At 44.4% G+C, this 18,758-nt stretch overlaps 1 protein-coding gene across 1 annotated transcript in view; it reads right to left on the bottom strand.

Annotated features, from left to right (window-relative positions):
- Positions 1–4,498: 4,498 nt before the first annotated feature.
- Positions 4,499–18,758, bottom strand: part of LOC138642971 (RNA-binding protein 12B-B-like) — a 23,285-nt gene continuing 9,025 nt past the window's right edge. Inside the window, exon 2 of the mRNA XM_069731620.1 lies at positions 4,499–11,133. Within this exon, the coding sequence (XP_069587721.1) occupies positions 9,397–11,127 (1,731 nt within the window). The 5' untranslated portion in view covers positions 11,128–11,133 and the 3' untranslated portion in view covers positions 4,499–9,396. The remainder of the gene's footprint in view (positions 11,134–18,758) is intronic.

The raw sequence follows: 18,758 nt of genomic DNA, 5'->3' as shown, positions 1-18,758 counted from the left end.
GTCGACCACAAAATTTTAGAGCACTGCATGCTTCCCTCTGCAGACAAGCAGGTGGAAATTTCATTCTCCAGCAGGACTTGGTACTTTTGGGAGTGTGGACAGGTGCCAATACCTGGTTTTCAAACAACAGTATCACTGTGCTTGATATGGGGTACTGTCAAGAGGAAGATGAGACACAAGACCCAACAATGCAGACGAGCTGAAGGCTGCTACCGTGTTTCCCCGAAAGTAAGACAGTGTCTTACATTCTTTTACCACTCAAAAGTCCCACTATGTCTTACTTTCGGGGTATGTCTTACATTGGAAAAAAAAACCGCTGCGTTTTTTTTCCAACGTACAGTTTACTACCGTACTAGTGTTGAGCGATACCGTCCGATACTTGAAAGTATCGGTATCGGATAGTATCGGCCGATACCCGAAAAATATCGGATATCGCCGATACCAATACAAGTCAATGGGACACAAGTATCGGAAGGTATCCCTGGATGGTTCCCAGGATCTGAAGGAGAGGAAACTCTCCTTCAGGCCCTGCGATCCATATTTAAGTGTAAAATAAAGAATTAAAATAAAGAATATCGCTATACTTACCCTCTGACGCGCCCTGGTACTAACCGGGAACCTTCCTTCCTTCGAATCAGCGCTTCCAGGACCTGCGGTGACGTCGCGGCTTGTGATTGGTCGCGTGACCGCTCGCGCGACCAATCAGAAGCCGTGACGTCACCGTAGGTCCTGGAAGCGCTGATTCGAAGGAAGGAAGGTTCCCGGTTAGTACCAGGGCGCGTCAGAGGGTAAGTATAGCGATATTTTTTATTTTAATTCTTTATTTTACACTTAAATATGGATCGCAGGACCTGAAGGAGAGTTTCCTCTCCTTCAGACCCTGGGAACCATCGAGTTTCGGCCGACCCCGACACTACTCAGCACTACGGTATTTACTACGTCTTACTTTCGGGGTACGTCTTACATTAGCCGACCCCGCTAAAACCCCCACTACGTCTTACTTTCGGGGGTGTCTATCGGGGAAACACGGTATCAAAGCACCCTGGGCTTCCATAACACCTCAGCAGTGCCACAGGCTGATCACCTCCATGCCACACCGCACTGATGCAGTAATCGATGCAAAAGGAGCCCTGACCAAGTATTGAGTGTATTTACTGAATATACATTTCAGTAGGCCAACATTTCAAATTTTAAAATCATTTTTCAAGCTGGTGTTATAAAGTATTCTAATTTACTTAGATAATGACTTTTGGGTTTTTATTGGCTGTAAGCCATAATCATCAACATTAACAGAAATAAACACCTGAAATACATCTCTCTGTTTATAATGACTATATGAGTTTCACTTTTTGTATTGAAGAACTGAAATAAATTAACTTGTTGATGATATTCTAATTTTGTAAGAAGCACCTATATATTTAAAAAAATAAAGTTCAATCCCAACGTGCTAGGAAGTCAGGTCCTTTAGGGGGCCATTAAGGGCACTTACCAGCATTTTAACAGGTGATAGTAAAATTGCCATTCTATGACTGCCCATTGTTTTCTTAAAAACAGCAGCCACAGATTGGGGACAAGTTCTCTTTGAAGTGAACCTGTCAAATGCTGAGTAATTAACAGAAGGCATGTTATAGAGCACGAGGAGCCGGGCAGAAAATATGAAGTGTTAAACATCTGCTCAATCTGGACTTAGAACGCTGCATCTATAAATCATTCATTTGACATCCATCATTGATTAAACCCTCCTATGCCCCAAAAGAGCAAAGAAATTAAAGCAAAAGTTACGCATTTCATATTTTCCTACAGAACTAAATATCAGTCTTATGCTTGCTCCTCTTCCTCAATACTCTTTAGTAATTTCATTCTTTCACTTCATACTTTTCAGTGTCATTGTGAAAAGTGTCTATTTCCTCTAACAGGTTGTTCCCAGATTCCATCTTCAGGAGCGCTCTGCTCCCCAGCCTCTTGGCTTCCTGTTTCTTGGGTCGGAGAGCAATGCGCTTTGGAAGATTACCAGTTTGGTCCAGTGGCATGATTGCGGGCCCTGGCATGACTTGTGTGCTCTTTGGTACTACCGCAGCATCGGAGGAACAAAAGGGTATTATATATTCAGCAAGATAGTGTGCTCCAGCGATCTAGCCAGTTTTACATCAGTGCAATGTATTAGGCCACGTTCAGTATTCTACCTCAGTATTTGTAACTCAAAACCAGGAGTGGGTGAAAACTACAGAAGTGAAAAAGTGGTTCTATTATACTTTTCTTCAGATTGGTCCACTTTTGGTTTTGGCTTACAAATACTGATGTAAAATACTGAACGTGTTAATGTGGCCTCATCAAGAGCTTGTAAGCACTGCACGTGCTTTGCCACCCCAAATGCACATTAGAGGTGGCCAGTAACCTGGATAATGAGCATTGAACATAATAGGAAGGATATTTAATAGGTAAGGCTGCTTTCACACATCAGGTTTTTTCTTTCAGGCACAATCCGGATCCGTTTTTTCCCCATAGAGTTGTATTTGTGCCGGATTGGGTCTGAAGGACATGCGTTGCATCCGTTTTGTGCCGGATCCGTCCCTTCAGGCTTTTTTGCCGGACACAAAAAATGTCTCCTGCAACGTTTTTTTGTGTCCGCCAAAAAAGCCTGAAGGGACGTTTCCGGCAATAAACGCATGGAACGGACGTGTGAATGAACGGTTCCGGCGGCCGAATCCGTTTCTTACACATTGAGCATGCCCAGAAGCTTTGTTTTTGATTCTGGGGTTGGTCTCTCTCAAAAACCAGCTAAAAAAACAGATCCGATGCATCAGTTTTTCACAATTTATGCCGGATCCGTTTTTTAGCTAATTTGCCGGATTTAGCCTGAAACCAAAAACCTGATGTGTGAAAGCAGCCTAAGGCCTCTTTCACACTTCCGTCTTTGTAGTCCGGTCAAGATACGTCGTTTTTTGAGAAAACAGGATCCTGCAAAAAAATTTGCAGGATCCTGCATTTTCTTATAGACTTGTATTAGCGACATATCGCGACGGATGGCCACACATTTCGTCCGTCGTGCACTGGATCCTGCAGAATTTGACAGCCCGTCATTTGCAAAAAACGTTCAACGAAACGTTTGTCTGCAGTGGAAAAACAGCATACGTTGTTCCACAGAATGGGAGCCTATGGACACTGGATCCTGCGCACACTGTGAAAAGCGGGAATCCAGTGACGTATGCAGTTTGTACATCTGAGCATGCCTGGAAGCATATTCCAACCCGGGGAAAAGAGTCTCTCTCTCCTCCAGAATCTTATATTATAAAATTCGCCCAGGAACTCACAACGCATCCGTCATAATACTGGATGCGTCACACACGTTTTCCTCGACGCGTCATTTCACTGTACTACGATGCACAGCCAACGATGGAAGTGTGAAAGAGGCCTAAATTGCAAAGTTGCGCATTCTTACAAACAAGATGCAACTTAAAAGGCAACCTGTCAGCAGGCTTGTGCAGTTACCTACAGTGTCAGGTCGGCGCCATTATACTGATTACAATGATACCTTGGTTGATGAAATCTGTCTTGTGGTTGTTAAATCTTTATTTGCAGTTTTTAGTTAATGATATGCTCGTGCTCCGGGGCGGAAATTTATTCAGAAAAAAAAAAAAAAATTTCTCTCAAAATGGCAAAGACCGTGACTGCGCCGAAGCATCAAACTCAAAAATGAAAATAAAGATTAAGATAAAACCACAAGACGGATTTCATCACCAAGTACCATTGTATTCAGTATAAAGGTGCCGACCTGACACTGTGGGTTACTGTGGACAATCCTACTGACAGGTTCCCTTTAAGCCAATAGTTGTGTGGTGATCCCTTAAGAAAACACAAGTTTTTTTTTTAATGTCTCAATCATAAGTTGATCCTGAAAAAGTATAAAGAAATGACTTTATAGAAGCACTTAGAACTTTGGTTAAAACTGTATTTGCTACTCTTGTGTAGAGGTGCCCATAGATATACAATATCTGTTACCCCTCCTTTACACGCGTTTTTTTTCTAATAAACAGTAAAAATAAGTTGCCAGACTCCTTTAGCTTTGATTTAATCTTTTATGAGCGCAAAGGATGGGGCATGTTGAAATCCAGCATGCCCGATCCTTTTTCTCCAACAACTGGAGTAAGGGAAGAGGGTTAGGACACCACCGCCATACCATACACTTTAGAATTGGCTCAAGCAGCTGAAATGTATTGGTTTGGCAGACATGTTCTGTGTAAGGACACCTCAAAAGTATTTCTGCTGTTTTGGATCCACTTCGGGGGAAAAACAAAAAAACAAAAAAGGAAAACTGAATTTGTTAAATTTAAAAAGAAAAAACAAAACAAAAACATGTCATCAATGCAAAACAAGTGCCCAAGTCTGAAAGTGGGAGGAAATTAATACGCCCCTGGAGTCACCCAAAGAGCTTAGTGGAAGCTTTAAGTATCAGCACATTTAATGTAACAATAGATTTATGGAACTCGTCATCCAGCTCAACTGTTAACAAAACATTTATTTTACACAGAAGCTCGTACTGTTATTACCATATATCAAAGGAAAAAGTGATTTAAAGGAACAGTAACATTCAAATTAAACAAGAAACAAGTAATTTTTGTTTTAATAACATTCAGAAAGTGAAAGTAACACTCAGCCATCTCAGAAGTGTATGCCTTCAGTGGAAATGTTTGTTTCTGACTTCCTTCATTAGGGTGCGTCTCCACTGAAAGTGGTTCACGTGAATCCCTTGCAGTAAGCGTAAGCGACGCGGACAACATCGCAATGGTCGTGCCGGAGAAACACACTACATCCCTTGCACCGCCATCCACAGCGTAAATTTACATTCTGTGGATCTTAATCCCGCAGCTCTGATCAGATTACTCTACAGGTATGGTCTTATTGTTTTGCAGTGTATGTGTCTCGTACTATGCTGGCACGTTAGTGGATTTCCTTCAAGTCAATACCCTTCAGAAAATCCACCACATTTTTGCTATGTATGAACGAGCTCTTAAAAGTACCTAGGCAAATGTTATTTTTATTGCCCAAAAGTGGACTCTTTCGGGCACTTGCTGACCCCTTTGGACATTTAAACCGATGTTTTGTCTATTCCCAAAGACTAATCAGCCGTGTTTGGAGGAACAGGACATATTGTCCTGCCAAATAATGCGTTCCTATTTTGGAAAATACCCTTCCCTAGATGAGTCTGTTTGTATACAGCGAGGAAAGCAACAGACACAGAAAGTCTTCGGTACAAAACCATAAATCAGATTTAGTAAGGACCTCTAGGGATCCCCCTCTTATGGCTCCAGCCCTGAAATGAATGGGAGGACAGACGAGAAGTCAACGAGCTCTCAGCTTATGGAGGAGCCAAAAGGCAGAAAACCATGAAAATTCATGAACAACTAACTTAATGAAGAGACATGAAATTAATGGGATTTCACAGTGCGACGTAGGAAGATATTACTGTAACTTAAAGTTGTGCAAAAAGCAAGCGGGGTCCCTGTGGCTCCGAACTTGGTAATGAGTCGATGTGGTTGGAGGTGAAAACTAACTTCATAGATGTTGCTGGTCACATTTGGTCATGCTTAATGAACGTGAGGTATCATATCTACAAAAATGATTCCTCTAACGAATTAAACAATACAGATTGTATTCAGTTTAGAAGAAGATTGTATTAAACAAGTGAACAACTTACGAACTGAGATAATGCAAGGCAAGATCAATGACAAACTAGTGACTTTATACACATGGCTACTACTTCCCTGCATCGTGGTCAATCCTTTCTACTATAATAAACACAAACATTCTCCCTCCAGGGTGGTATCAAATGTTAACACATTTTGTGCTCCTAAGACTAAGTGCCCCACCCGTCCAAGGGCTGCTTCAGACATCCATGCAAATTGGTCAGAGTAAGGGCAGGTCATGGCTCTCCCAACCCGAGCGTCACAGCCTCAGAACCATACGAAGCTGTCACAATTTCGGGAGACATTTGGCCAGTCCATGCTCGGATATTCTGAAGCAGCCCTTAGTTGGTGTGTCCGGCAAATACTCTGAGGGCGCAGTCAGATTAGGATCGTATGTCTGTCCAGCCACTACACTGATGCCTCCACTTTGTTCCATTCATTGCACTGGTTACCCATCCACTGCAGAATACAATATAAACTGCTCCTTCTCAGCCACAAAGTTCTCCACAGTTCTGCACCACCCTAAATCTCCTCACTCATCTCTGTCTACCATCCTTAGGGTGCATTCAGACTGCCGTATTACTCACGTGAGGATTAGAATCCTTGGACTGGCCGTCGGCTCTCCTGACCGGAGCATGACGGATGCATAGAGATACATGCTGTCACACTCAGGAGAGCCAACTGCTAGTCCGAGGATTGCAAAACGATCCTGGAGCAAGTAGTACGGCCCGTCTGTCTGCACCCTCCTAACTCTAATAGATGATAATAAGGAAGAGGATGATGATTGGGATCCTTGTGAGTTCCAACAGATAAACCGCTACAGCTTAGTTCACATAAAAAGCATATCTGGTCATTTTATGCCAAGTTTAGGAATTAAATGGTCTGGCTGAACATTTCACTGCACCTTCCCACCTACTTATTTTCCATCTCTCTCCACACCCCCTACCCCTCCCTTTGATTCAGAGCTCTGAATTTTTTAGAGCCTAAAATGGCAGAGATAGATGGAAAACAAGAGGGAAGGTGCACTTCAATGTCTGGCCTTACCAAGGGTGCATCCAACGCTCGTACTTTGTTTCAATACTACTGAACTCAGACACTCCCCCATTTAAAAAGGGAACCTGTTAAACACCTGCAAAAGCACATAAAATAGCTAAAAATAAAAATAATTAACATAAGCATTGCTGTGGATATGTTTTGCCTATGAGCTTCTTTTAAGCGCTCTGGGCTTTGAAAGTTATGACGCAGGGGGTTAGGGGAAAAAAAAGTAAAAAGAAAAAGTGACCTCACCAAGCTTCATGCATCTTTATACATTTACAGCTGCAAAAAAAAAAAAAAAAAAAAAAAAAAGGCAATTCAGGAAAAACACCACTGGTGTCTAAAAGGTGTGGTGTGCACATACCCATGAAGTGAAGCAGTTTGAGAACTTACATGCTAAACTGCGCACTGTGTAGCCAGAAGCCCAATCATGTGATTTTCTCTCCCATCAGCAGATTTTTTAATTTTAATTGCTGCACATAGCAAGAAGCTTGTCAAGAGTCTGGCTGGCAGGAGTATTCTGCACATCACAGTACATGCTGTTAGACTGTTGGCATTGGAGGTTATGGGCATCTTAGGGGGCAGGTTTTCTTTACTTAAATGCACGCGTTTTGAAGTTTTCCAATTGCATTCATTCTATACTGTTCAGCTCTCACGGGCTGCTTCACTACACAATGCTGAGTGCAGAATGAGTTAACTGACAATATGAGCGCGCAGTCTGACGAGAGGTTACAATACTCATCTGTCTTTCTGAGCTTCTCTTGGACCCAAAGTTCAGCTAAACTTAGATGTGGCCTGTGGTCATACAATCAAAGGAGTTTAAAAAAAAAAAAAAAAAGGATGGGGGATGAGGGTGCGGGGAACCATGCACACCAGAAGGAGGATGGGGTGGTGGGGGAAGGGGGGGCTGGGGGAAACCATGCACACCAGGATGGGGATGAGGGGGGGCATGCGGATGAGGATGAGGGGGGGCATGCACACCAGGGAGGGGATGAGGGGGGCGGGACCATGCACACCAGGATGAGGATGAGGGGGGGGGGGTGGAGGGGGCATGCACACAAGGATGGGGATGAGGGGGTGGGACCATGCACACTAGGATGGGCATAAGGGGGGCCATGCACACCAGGATGGGCATAAGGGGGGCCATGCACACCAGGATGGGGATAAGGGGGGCCATGCACACCAGGATGGGGATGAGGGGGGCCGGGGCCATGCACACCAGGATGGGCATAAGGGGGGCCGGGGCCATGCACACCAGGATGGGCATAAGGGGGGCCATGCACACCAGGATGGGCATAAGGGGGGCCATGCACACCAGGATGGGCATAAGGGGGGCCATGCACACCAGGATGGGCATAAGGGGGGCCATGCACACCAGGATGGGCATAAGGGGGGCCATGCACACCAGGATGGGCATAAGGGGGGCCATGCACACCAGGATGGGCATAAGGGGGGCCATGCACACCAGGATGGGCATAAGGGGGGCCATGCACACCAGGATGGGCATAAGGGGGGCCATGCACACCAGGATGGGCATAAGGGGGGCCATGCACACCAGGATGGGGATAAGGGGGGCCATGCACACCAGGATGGGCATAAGGGGGGCCATGCACACCAGGATGGGCATAAGGGGGGCCATGCACACCAGGATGGGCATAAGGGGGGCCATGCACACCAGGATGGGCATAAGGGGGGCCATGCACACCAGGATGGGGATAAGGGGGACCATGCACACCAGGATGGGGATAAGGGGGGCCATGCACACCAGGATGGGGATAAGGGGGGCCATGCACACCAGGATGGGGATAAGGGGGGCCATGCACACCAGGATGGGGATAAGGGGGGCCATGCACACCAGGATGGGGATAAGGGGGGCCATGCACACCAGGATGGGGATAAGGGGGGCCATGCACACCAGGATGAGGATGAGGGGGGGCGGGGCCATGCACACTAGGATGGGGATGAGGGGACAATTCATACTCTGCTCACACTCGAGTGAATACATTTTCCCAGTTTTTAATGGTAAAATTAGGTGCCTCGGCTTATACTCAGGTCGGCTTATATGGTAACTCATTCTGCAGCCATTAATGTGCAGGGAAATAGAACTTGTGAATGTAAAACTAGGCAGAATTTTAAATGAACTAATTTTAAAGACATTTTTAACCCAAAACACATGAATTTCAGGAAAAAAAATGGTCCTAATGAAGTCCATATTGTTTGCTTGGGTAGCTTTCAAAGCAAAATCATCTCTGAATATATACATATTAAATTTCATAATTCATCACCCAAAGAGTGCTTTTTTTTGCCTCTATCGGGTGTATGTATTGGTATACCATTAACTGTACTTTCTTATACAGTGGGCCCTCATGTTTTATTAAAGAAAAAATTGTATCTTATACTGTCTTTACTATGGTGGTAAGTGGGAGATGTATACTACTGTGCTACTGTAAAGTAGGTCACAGAGTCTTCCATTGGAGGTATAAGTCAGGCAATACTTCTAACATAGCTAAAATCCATCCACAACAGGACACTTACGCTAAGGTAGGGGGATTTTAGGAATTATTACATATAAAAATAACCACCACACTTCTTCGCCCTAAGCCATCAAGACTTGAAGTCGTATCTCCTGGATGCAGTTATCATGGTCTAGATGTATATCCTCTTTGCTCAAAATGCACTAGGCACTTTGTGCATCATCTGCTTGGACAGTAGGATCATCTTGTGCATCATCTGCCTGGACATCAGAAACATCATCTGCCTGGACAGCAGGATCATCATCATCATCTGTATCGCCTGCTTGTACAGCAGGATCATCATTATCTGCATCATCTGCCTGGACAGCAGGATCATCGGGTGCATCATCTGCCTCAGGATCATCAGGTGCATCATCTGCCTGGACAGCAGGATCATCGAGTGCATCATCGGGTGCATCATCTGCCTGGACAGCAGGATGATGATCATCATCATTGCCTTGGAGAGGAAATTCATCAATTGCATCATCTGCTTGAACAGGAGATTCATCAATTGCATCATCTGCTTGGACAGGCGATTCATCAGGTACATCATCCGCCTGACTGACACATTCATTAGTGTTGTCCGTTTGGTGGAAAGTTGAATCTTCATCTGCAATGTTATCATTCTGGTCATCTTCGGGAGGTGTATTAGAATCCTGACTGTCATCCTCATCAAGTAAATCATCTTCCTGGGTTACACAATCATTTGGATCGTCAGGGATCACGCCTGCAGCATTTACATATAAGAAACTTTCCAGCTTCTCCTCAGGAATTATTCTCAGTTTGATTTCCCGGTCTCTAAACTTCTTCCGATGCAGCTTTTCAGCTAGTTTCAAGTCTTCATCAGACGAGAAGCTGACCAATGCTTCACCTAGGCCAGCTCCACGTTTGTCACATAGCAGTGAAATGTCTTCTTCGTTGAGAGACAAGCCAGCGAAGAACTTTTGAATGTCACTTTTCTTCACATCTGGAAGAAAGTTTCTAGCAAGAACACATTTTCCCCTTGAACGATGAAGCGAGAATAATACTCTCCTGCTTGTTAGCAGACTTGTCACGTTGGACTTAGAAATAGGACTGATGAACATAAGGCGTCCATTAAACTTTACTTTGTCAAGTTGAAGAACTCTCTTGAGGTCCGTCTCAGTTTGGAATACAACCAAACATTCTCTTGTTCTTGCACCCTTCTTGTCATTCAGAAACCGAATGTGTTTATCATTCACAAGGTTAAAAAACCAATTCCTCAAATCTTTTTTCTTAGTGGAACAGGCCAGGTTGGTCACATGCACGTGGTAGTCACCACTGAATAAAGGATCATAGGATATATCTTGTGAAGAGCTTGTATCCATTTCGGGAGACCTAGATCTCACACGAGGAGATCGAGAACGAAATCGTGGCGATCTAGAATGACTGTGAGAAGACCGAGAATGCCATGTTGGCGATCTTGTATACCTTTGCGGAGGTGGCGGAAACCTTTGTGGAGATCTAAAATGCCAATGTGGTGACCTAGATCTCCGAAACGATGAATCAGAAAACCTTTCTGGAGACCTTGAATGGTGACCTCCCCTTTCACGCCCTGATGTAAAAGAACGCCGTGAAAAAGAATCTCTGCCCTTATGGACTCCATTTCTAGACATGTCAAAGTTTTTTAAGGAGTGGGCCATTTCTGATATAGAGCTGCGATGAGCATAAATAATGGACCCCTTTAGGGAGCGGCCAGATAATCGAACAGCATGTTGTGCATCTAAGCGAGAGTTGAAGCTAATATAAGCCACACCACAATGACCACCAATGACCGTAATTCCTCCTTGGGGAATATCCAATCCTATAAAGTGTGATCGAAGGTCTTGTAGGTTAACAGCAGATGAAACACCTTCTAAACGGACAATTTGTGACATTTTTACCTGGGGGGACAGAATTAAAAAAAAAAAACGACTTTAGATTTTTTTAATCATCTAAACTTAGAAGAACATGCTAATAAAATGGATGTGAAAACATGTTTTTCATTAATGAAAATGTGAGCCACAGAGATGGAAGAACCAATAGCATATCTATTTTTTACTTCATGTCCATGTTAGTTTGGTCCTTAAAGGATTATTCCATGCTCTGCCCACAGGAAGACAAGACTTCAGAAACTCCCGAGGCAGGGAAACAGCAAAAGGAAGCCCTTGCCTGTCCCTAGAGCCCCGCAGGCTGGCGCATAGACCGTTATTACTGTCTCAGCAATTAATCACTAAAATCACCACCCCAAGATGATTTTTTTTTTTTTACGTTATTTCCGTTGCTCTGGAAACAAAGGAGTCTTGGGCTATGTTCACACTAGGTGATTATTTTATGCGTCTTTTAAGCTGCAAATTTTCTGCTGTATTTTACATTACCAGCAAAGTCTATGAGATTTCAGAAATCTGATGCACTTTTTTTGTCAACAATATTATGTGCCTTTTTTTTTGCAGAATCAAGCATGTCACTTTCAGCGTTTTTCACCTATTGAAAATAGTAGGTGGCGAAATACCACAGGTGTCAGGCTTTGCTGTGGTTTTTTTGTGTGCCAAAACCTGATTAAGTAGCTTTTTTTTTTTTTTTTTATGCACTAAACTTTATCACAATGCACAAGAGACAAATGTAGCATGTCACAAATGCTGCAAAACCTTTTTTTTTTTTTTTTTATTGCCAAAAGAGAAGATTTTTCTGCATAAAAAAAAAAAATGCTGAAAAAACACCTAGCATGAACATAGCCTTACACTTCCAGCAAAGTGGATAAGATTTACAGAAATCTCATGCGCATTGTGATTTTTAATTTTAACGCTCTGTAAACTGACCTGAGGTGCACGTTTGAAATATGTCAATTTCTCCTGCAGGTGATCCGCAGATTTTCCACATAAGATTGCATGGGTGTAACAGATTATCATCTACACACTATGTACTGCATGCATGGAGAGCAAATACTAATTTATCTTTTCACAACTTTTAGATTACATTTGCATTTACTCTCAATAAAGAGGTTTTCCATCTTTTTAGTCAAAATGCCTGGCACGATTATAAAAAAACCCAAAAACCCTTTTTCCACCCCCAGAGCTGCCCCTTCGCCCACCTCCAATCTTTGGTGACATGGGGAGAGAGAGAGAGAACGAGAAAGAGAAAGAGAGAGAGAGAGAGAGAGAGAGAACGAGAAAGAAAGAGAGAGAGAGAGAACGAGAAAGAGAGAGAGAGAGAACGAGAGAGAGAACGAGAAAGAGAGAGAACGAGAAAGAGAGAGAGAACGAGAGAGAGAACGAGAGAGAGAGAGAACGAGAGAGAGAGAGAAAGAGAGAGAGAGAACGAGAGAGAGAGAGAACGAGAGAGAGAGAGAACGAGAGAGAGAGAGAACGAGAGAGAGAGAGAACGAGAGAGAGAGAGAACGAGAAAGAAAGAGAGAGAGAGAACGAGAAAGAAAGAGAGAGAGAACGAGAAAGAGAGAGAGAGAGAACGAGAGAGAGAACGAGAAAGAGAGAGAGAGAGAACGAGAAAGAGAGAGAGAGAGAGAACGAGAAAGAGAGAGAGAGAGAGAACGAGAACGAGAGAGAGAGAACGAGAACGAGAGAGAGAGAACGAGAGAGAACGAGAAAGAGAGAGAGAGAAAGAGAGAGAGAGAAAGAGAGAGAGAGAACGAGAGAGAGAGAGAAAGAGAGAGAGAACGAGAGAGAGAGAGAGAGAACGAGAGAGAGAGAGAGAGAGAACGAGAGAGAGAGAACGAGAAAGAGAGAGAGAACGAGAGAGAGAGAACGAGAGAGAGAGAACGAGAGAGAGAGAACGAGAGAGAGAGAACGAGAAAGAGAGAACAAGAACGAGAAAGAGAGAGAACGAGAAAGAGAGAGAGAACGAGAAAGAGAGAACGAGAACGAGAAAGAGAGAGAACGAGAAAGAGAGAGAGAACGAGAAAGAGAGAGAACGAGAAAGAGAGAGACAACGAGAACGAGAGAGAGAGAGAACGAGAGAGAGAGAGAGAACGAGAGAGAGAGAACGAGAGAGAGAGAGAGAGAGAGAGAGAACGAGAAAGAGAGAACGAGAAAGAGAGAGAGAACGAGAAAGAGAACGAGAAAGAGAGAGAGAACGAGAAAGAGAACGAGAGAACGAGAAAGAGAGAGACAACGAGAACGAGAAAGAGAGAGAGAACGAGAAAGAGAGAGAACGAGAAAGAGAACGAGAGAACGAGAAAGAGAACGAGAAAGAGAACGAGAAAGAGAACGAGAGAACGAGAGAACAAGAGAACGAGAACGAGAGAACGAGAACGAAGAGAACGAGAAAACGAGAACGATAAAACGAGAAAGAGAGAACGAGAAAGAGAGAGACAACGAGAACGAGAGAGAGAGAACGAGAGAGAGAGAGAACGAGAAAGAGAGAGAACGAGAAAGAGAGAACGAGAAAGAGAGAGAGAGAACGAGAAAGAGAGAGAGAGAGAACGAGAGAGAGAACGAGAGAGAGAGAGAACGAGAGAGAGAGAGAACGAGAGAGAGAGAGAGAGAGAGAGAACGAGAAAGAGAGAGAACGAGAAAGAGAGAGAACGAGAAAGAGAGAGAACGAGAAAGAGAGAGAGAGAGAACGAGAAAGAGAACGAGAGAACGAGAACGAGAGAACGAGAAAGAGAGAGACAACGAGAAAGAGAGAGAACGAGAACGAGAGAGAGAACGAGAAAGAGAACGAGAAAGAGAACGAGAAAGAGAACGAGAAAGAGAACGAGAAAGAGAACGAGAAAGAGAGAGAGAACGAGAAAGAGAGAGAGAACGAGAAAGAGAGAGAGAACGAGAAAGAGAGAGAGAGAGAACGAGAAAGAGAGAGAGAGAGAGAACGAGAAAGAGAGAGAGAGAACGAGAGAGAGAGAGAACGAGAGAGAGAGAGAACGAGAGAGAGAGAGAACGAGAGAGAGAGAACGAGAGAGAGAGAGAGAGAGAGAGAACGAGAAAGAGAGAGAGAGAACGAGAAAGAGAGAGAGAGAACGAGAAAGAGAGAGAGAACGAGAAAGAGAGAGAACGAGAAAGAGAGAGAACGAGAAAGAGAGAGAACGAGAAAGAAAGAGAGAGAGAACGAGAACGAGAACGAGAGAACGAGAAACGAGAACGAGAAAAACGAGAACGAGAAAACGAGAACGAGAAAGAGAGAGACAACGAGAACGAGAGAGAGAGAGAGAGAACGAGAGAGAGAGAGAGAGAGAACGAGAGAGAGAGAGAACGAGAGAGAGAGAGAGAGAGAACGAGAAAGAGAGAGAGAGAACGAGAAAGAGAGAGAGAGAACGAGAGAGAGAGAGAGAACGAGCGAGAGAGAGAGAACGAGAAAGAGAAAGAGAGAGAGAGAACGAGAAAGAGAGAGAGAGAACGAGAAAGAGAGAGAGAGAACGAGAAAGAGAGAGAGAGAACGAGAGAGAGAGAGAACGAGAGAGAGAGAGAACGAGAGAGAGAGAGAGAGAACGAGAGAGAGAGAGAGAACGAGAGAGAGAGACAACGAGAACGAGAGAGAACGAGAAAGAGAGAGAGAACGAGAAAGAGAGAGAGAACGAGAAAGAGAGAGAGAACGAGAAAGAGAACGAGAGAACGAGAAAGAGAACGAGAGAACGAGAAAGAGAACGAGAGAACGAGAAAGAGAACGAGAGAACGAGAAAGAGAACGAGAAAGAGAACGAGAGAACGAGAACGAGAGAGAACGAGAACGAGAGAACGAGAAAGAGAGAGACAACGAGAACGAGAGAGAGAGAACGAGAGAGAGAGAGAGAGAGAACGAGAAAGAGAGAGAGAACGAGAAAGAGAGAGAGAACGAGAAAGAGAGAGAGAGAACGAGAAAGAGAGAGAGAACGAGAGAGAGAACGAGAAAGAGAGACAACGAGAAAGAGAACGAGAGAACGAGAAAGAGAACGAGAGAACGAGAAAGAGAACGAGAGAACGAGAAAGAGAACGAGAGAACGAGAAAGAGAACGAGAGAACGAGAAAGAACGAGAGAACGAGAAAGAGAACGAGAAAGAACGAGAAAGAGAACGAGAAAGAGAACGAGAAAGAGAGAACGAGAACGAGAGAACGAGAAAGAGAGAGACAACGAGAACGAGAGAGAGAGAACGAGAGAGAGAGAGAGAGAACGAGAAAGAGAGAGAGAGAACGAGAGAGAGAGAGAACGAGAGAGAGAGAGAACGAGAGAGAGAGAACGAGAGAGAGAGAGACGAGAGAGAGAGAGAGAGAGAGAGAGAACGAGAAAGAGAGAGAGAACGAGAAAGAGAGAGAGAGAACGAGAAAGAGAGAGAGAGAACGAGAAAGAGAGAGAACGAGAGAGAGAGAACGAGAGAACGAGAACGAGAGAACGAGAGAACGAGAACGAGAGAACGAGAAAACGAGAACGAGAGAACGAGAAAGAGAGACAACGAGAACGAGAGAGAGAGAACGAGAGAGAGAGAGAGAGAACGAGAAAGAGAGAGAGAGAGAGAGAGAACGAGAGAGAGAGAACGAGAGAGAGAACGAGAGAGAGAGAACGAGAGAGAGAACGAGAGAGAGAGAGAGAGAGAACGAGAAAAAGAGAGAGAACGAGAAAGAGAGAGAGAGAACGAGAGAGAGAGAGAGAACGAGAAAGAGAGAGAGAGAACGAGAGAGAGAGAGAACGAGAAAGAGAGAGAGAGAGAGAACGAGAAAGAGAGAGAGAGAGAACGAGAAAGAGAGAGAACGAGAGAGAGAGAGAACGAGAGAGAGAGAGAGAGAGAGAACGAGAGAGAGAGAGAACGAGAAAGAGAGAGAACGAGAAAGAGAGAGAACGAGAAAGAGAGAACGAGAAAGAGAGAGAGAAAGAACGAGAAAGAGAGAGAGAACGAGAAAGAGAGAACGAGAGAACGAGAAAGAGAGAGAACGAGAAAGAGAGAGAGAGAAAGAGAGAGAGGACGAGAAAGAGAGAACGAGAAAGAGAGAGAACGAGAAAGAGAGAGAACGAGAGAGAGAGAAAGAGAGAACGAGAAAGAGAGAGAGAGAGAACGAGAAAGAGAGAGAACGAGAAAGAGAGAGAGAGAACGAGAAAGAGAGAGAGAACGAGAAAGAGAGAGAGAGAGAACGAGAAAGAGAGAGAACAAGAGAGAAAGAGAGAGAACGAGAGAGAGAACGAGAAAGAGAACGAGAGAACGAGAAAGAGAGAGACAACGAGAAAGAGAACGAGAGAGAACGAGAAAGAGAGAGAGAGAACGAGAAAGAGAGAGAGAACGAGAAAGAGAGAGAACGAGAGAGAGAGAGAGAAGAGAGAACGAGAGAGAGAGAACGAGAAAGAGAGAGAGAGAGAAAGAACGAGAGAGAGAGAGAACGAGAAAGAGAGAGAGAACGAGAAAGAGAGAGTACGAGAGAGAGAGAGAGAACGAGAGAACGAGAAAGAGAGAGAACGAGAGAGAGAGAGAACGAGAAGAGAGAACGAGAAAGAGAGAGAACGAGAAAGAGAGAGAGAGAACGAGAAAGAGAGAGAGAGAGAACGAGAAAGAGAGAGAGAGAGAACGAGAAAGAGAGAGAGAGAACGAGAAAGAGAACGAGAAGAGAAGAGAGAGAGAGAAGAAAGAACGAGAAAGAGAGAGAGAGAGAACGAGAAAGAGAGAGAAAGAGAGAGAGAGAGAACGAGAAAGAGAGAGAGAGAGAGAACGAGAGAGAGAGAGAACGAGAGAGAGAGAGAACGAGAGAGAAAGAGAGAACGAGAAAGAGAGAACGAGAAAGAGAGAGAACGAGAGAACGAGAGAGAGAGAGAGAACGAGAGAACGAGAAAGAGAGAACGAGAAAGAGAGAGAACGAGAGAGAGAGAGAAGAGAACGAGAGAGAGAGAACGAGAAAGAGAGAACGAGAAAGAGAGAGAGAGAGAACGAGAACGAGAAAGAGAGAGAGAGAACGAGAAAGAGAGAGAGAACGAGAAAGAGAGAGAGAGAGAACGAGAAAGAGAGAGAACGAGAAAGAGAGAGAACGAGAAAGAGAGAGAGAAGAACGAGAAAGAGAGAGAGAACGAGAAAGAGAGAGAGAGAACGAGAAAGAGAGAGAGAGAGAGAGAAAGAGAGAGAGAGAAAGAGAGAGAGAGACGAGAAAGAGAGAACGAGAAAGAGAGAGAGAGAGAACGAGAAAGAGAGAGAGAGAGAGAACGAGAAAGAGAGAGAACGAGAAAGAGAGAGAGAGAGAGAAAGAGAGAGAGAGGACGAGAAAGAGAGAACGAGAAAGAGAGAGAAAGAGAGAGAGAACGAGAAAGAGAGAGAGAGAGAGAACGAGAAAGAGAGAGAGAACGAGAAAGAGAGAGAGAGAGAAAGAGAGAGAGAGACGAGAAAGAGAGAACGAGAAAGAGAGAGAAGAGAGAGAGAACGAGAAAGAGAGAGAGAGAGAGAACGAGAAAGAGAGAGAACGAGAAAGAGAGAGACAACGAGACCGAGAAAGAGAGAGAGAAAGAACGAGAAAGAGAGAGAGAACGAGAAAGAGAGAGAACGAGAAAGAGAGAGAGAGAGAGAACGAGAGAGAGAGAACGAGAGAACGAGAAAGAGAGAGAACGAGAAAGAGAGAGAAGAACGAGAAAGAGAGAGAGAACGAGAGAGAACGAGAAAGAGAGAACGAGAAAGAGAGAGAGAAAGAGAGAGAACGAGAAAGAGAGAGAGAAAGAGAGAGAACGAGAAAGAGAGAGAGAGAACGAGAAAGAGAGAGACAACGAGAACGAGAGAGAACAAGAACGAGAAAGAGAGAGAACGAGAGAGAGAGAACGAGAGAGAAAGAGAGAACGAGAAGAGAGAGAGAACGAGAAAGAGAGAGAACGAGAAAGAGAGAGAGAGAACGAGAGAACGAGAAAGAGAGAGAACGAGAGAGAGAGAAAGAGAGAACGAGAAGAGAGAACGAGAAAGAGAGAGAGAGAGAACGAGAAAGAGAGAACGAGAAAGAGAGAGAGAGAACGAGAAGAGAGAGAGAACGAGAAAGAGAGAGAGAGAGAACGAGAGAGAGAGAGAACGAGAAAGAGAGAACGAGAAAGAGAGAGAACGAGAAAGAGAGAGAGAACGAGAAGAGAGAGAACGAGAAAGAGAGAGAACGAGAAAGAGAGAGAACGAGAAAGAGAGAGAACGAGAAGAGAGAGAGAGAACGAGAAAGAGAGAGAACGAGAACGAGAGAGAGAGAACGAGAAGAGAGAGAGAGAACGAGAAAGAGAGAGACGAGAACGAGAGAGAGAGAACGAGAAGAGAGAGAGAGAGAACGAGAGAGAGAGAGAGAACGAGAAGAGAGAGAACGAGAGAGAGAGAGAGAACGAGAAAGAGAGAGAGAGAGAACGAGAAAGAGAGAGAACGAGAACGAGAGAGAGAGAGACGAGAAAGAGAGAGAACGAGAACGAGAGAGAGAGAGAACAAGAACGAGAGAGAGAGAGAGAGAACGAGAAGAGAGAGAGAGAAGAGAGAGAGAACGAGAAAGAGAGAGACGAGAGAGAGAACGAGAAAGAGAGACGAGAACGAGAGACTGAGAACGAGAAAGGAGAGAGAAAGAACGAGAAGAGAGAGAGAGAGAACGAGAAAGAGAGAGAGAGAACAGAGAAGAGAG

This window comes from Ranitomeya imitator, chromosome 6, assembly GCF_032444005.1.
Source record: "Ranitomeya imitator isolate aRanImi1 chromosome 6, aRanImi1.pri, whole genome shotgun sequence".
In the NCBI taxonomy this organism is placed as follows: domain Eukaryota; kingdom Metazoa; phylum Chordata; class Amphibia; order Anura; family Dendrobatidae; genus Ranitomeya; species Ranitomeya imitator.
This window is presented reverse-complemented; position numbering and strand designations above follow the sequence as displayed.